The sequence below is a fragment of the Vombatus ursinus genome, unplaced genomic scaffold, assembly GCF_900497805.2.
Source record: "Vombatus ursinus unplaced genomic scaffold, bare-nosed wombat genome assembly UNPS02009205.1, whole genome shotgun sequence".
NCBI classification, from domain to species: Eukaryota; Metazoa; Chordata; class Mammalia; order Diprotodontia; family Vombatidae; genus Vombatus; species Vombatus ursinus.
Window position 1 is genome coordinate 19,729,464 of NW_020948983.1, and position 2,527 is coordinate 19,731,990.

Here is a 2,527-nt window from a genome sequence, read left to right on the forward strand (position 1 = left end):
AGAGAGAGAGAGAGAGAGAGAGAGAGAGAAGAAAAGAGAAGAGAGAAGAGAAGAAGAGAAGTGTCATTGCGGATAATTGATTACCTCCCAATCAACGATAACTTGTTAGCAATAGTCAATTGCTCCGTCTCTCCGCCTCTTCTCGCAGTCCTGGATTTGCGCCTTCTCCTCGGCTCCTCCAACCCTTAGCCGCTAGGACCAGGGGCAAGGGGCCGCGGAGACATCTGACACCTTTAAATAGCACGGAGGAAGACGAAACTGGAGCCCGGCACGCAGTGTCCCCTCTTCGGCCCGGGACTGCGGGAAGCCCCGGCGGCGCCCGCGCGCCCCCTCCCTACGACCTCCTCCGGGGGCCCTGGGCAGCTCTGTCGGCCGCCGCGGTAACCTTGCGCTCAGCTTGCTCTCCCCTCCCCCAGCGAGCCGGGCTGTTCTTCAAGGACCCCGGTGCCCTCCACCCCCATCCCCCACCTCCGCGTCTAGAGTTGTCGCCCGGGCTGGAACTTTTCCCCCGCTCGCTGCGGTTCGGGTGGCGGGCGGCGGGTTTGGCAGCGGCTCCCGCGAGCGCCCACAGCCAGAACCTGCCCCGGCTTCGTCCCCCGAGCCCAGCATGACTTCCAAAGAAGAAGGAAAAGCGTCGTCTGGGGAGGAGCGGCGCCGTAGCCCCCTGGACCACCTGCCCCCTCCAGCCAACTCCAATAAGCCACTCACTCCTTTCAGCATCGAGGACATTCTCAATAAGCCGTCGGTGCGGAGAAGTTACTCGCTGTGCGGAGCGGCGCACCTGCTCTCCGCAGCCGACAAGCACTCCCCAGGCAGCCTGCCCCTGGCGGGCCGGGCCCTACTCTCGCAGACTTCACCTCTCTGTGCGTTGGAGGAACTAGCCAGCAAGACCTTTAAGGGCCTGGAGGTCAGCGTCCTGCAGGCAGCCGAAGGTAGGACTGCCGGTTCCCGGCTCAGCCAGCCTGTTCCTACCCTGCCCTGACGCTAGTCAGTACGAAGCTGACTTCTGCCCCATTCCGAGCTGGTCCAGGCCCTCCCTCTACTCCCTCTCTCTCTCTCCCTCCTATCCGGCTCTAGCCTGCGGTCTGGACCGGCTACTACTGGGCCAGGTCAGACATAGATGGGGCTACATAGTTCACTACCTTTTTCCTCACGGCAGGTGGTTACAAGTGGGGTAGGTTTTGGGTTGGTTGGTGGTGCCTCTGGAGCCGAAACTCCCACGCTGTCCTACCCTGGTTGCCTTTGCTCAGAGCGCTGCTTATTCCTAAGTGTCCCATGCTCAACTGGGCCGGGGAAACCATGCACTCATTCGGTCCGTTGGGGCCAGGAGCCCGGGAACCGGTACTGCCGCAGATCCTGGGCCCAGGCCTCCCTGGATCGGGTCAGGGAGGAATTCGGAAACCCTTCTCCAGGCCTAGGGGGGAGGAGGCTAGGAAACGACAGAAAGGGTGTCCTTTTTCCACTTCCTACCCAACCCTTTCCATTTCCACTCCCAACCTGCCTATGATCTCTATACAGGCCGCGACGGGATGACCATCTTCGGGCAGCGGCAGACGCCTAAAAAGCGGCGGAAGTCGCGCACTGCCTTCACCAACCACCAGATCTATGAACTGGAGAAGCGCTTTCTTTACCAGAAGTATCTGTCCCCGGCCGACCGCGACCAGATCGCTCAGCAGCTGGGCCTCACCAACGCGCAGGTCATCACCTGGTTCCAGAACCGCCGCGCCAAGCTCAAGCGGGACCTGGAGGAGATGAAGGCCGACGTGGAGTCCGCCAAGAAACTGGGGCCCAGCTCGCAGGTGGACATCGTGGCTCTGGCCGAGCTAGAGCAGAACTCGGAGGCTGGAGGAGGGCGGCCCAAGTCTCGGCCCAACTCACCTGTCCTGCCGGCTGGCCCCCCTCAGGCCCCTGGGGCGGGCCACCTTCAGCTTTCCCCTGCCTCTCCCCTCACGGACCAGCCGGCCAGTAGCCAGGACTGCTCGGAGGACGAAGAAGACGTAGAGATCGACGTGGACGACTGAGTCCGGGGGGGTAGGGGTGGGAGCTGAGCGTCCCTTGTCCTTTCCAAACACGAGACCCCCCCCAATTCGTATCCTTCCCCAATGACCTCTTCCTCTCTCAGCTCCCCGGACCATGCGATGGGAGCTAGGATCCCATTCTACTCTTCTTTCCTTCTTCCTTTCCTCCTGCCCATTTCCTGCCCCTGCTGGACTGTGTCCTCTCCACCTCTTCACCCGCCCGGACTGTAGGCCCTAGGGAACCCGGGCTGGTCCCTACCCCTCCGCAGCCTGGCCCGGCCTGGCTCCTTCCTATCTAAGCAATAAACCCCGAGACAGCGGCCCGGCCTCAGCTGTGAACCGGACCGACTGCCCGGGGCCTGGACACCGGGACCCGCGCCGGCGCTGCCGCTGTCCAGGCCGCAGTTGTCTCCTCTGCTCGACTCCGCAGACCCGGGCTGCGGGTCAGAGAGTACCCTGGAATGGTGCAATTCTGTATGGCTTCTGTATAAATATTTAAACGTGTATAT

General features: G+C 62.2%; 1 protein-coding gene across 1 annotated transcript; it reads left to right on the top strand.

Moving 5' to 3' along the window:
- The first annotated feature begins 607 nt into the window (after nt 1-607).
- LBX1 (ladybird homeobox 1) lies at nt 608-2,021 on the top strand. The gene is made up of 2 exons (XM_027851482.1): nt 608-932; nt 1,519-2,021. The coding sequence occupies exons 1-2, from the start codon at nt 608-610 to the stop codon at nt 2,019-2,021; spliced, it is 828 nt and encodes a 275-aa protein (XP_027707283.1).
- The last annotated feature ends 506 nt before the right edge of the window (nt 2,022-2,527 follow it).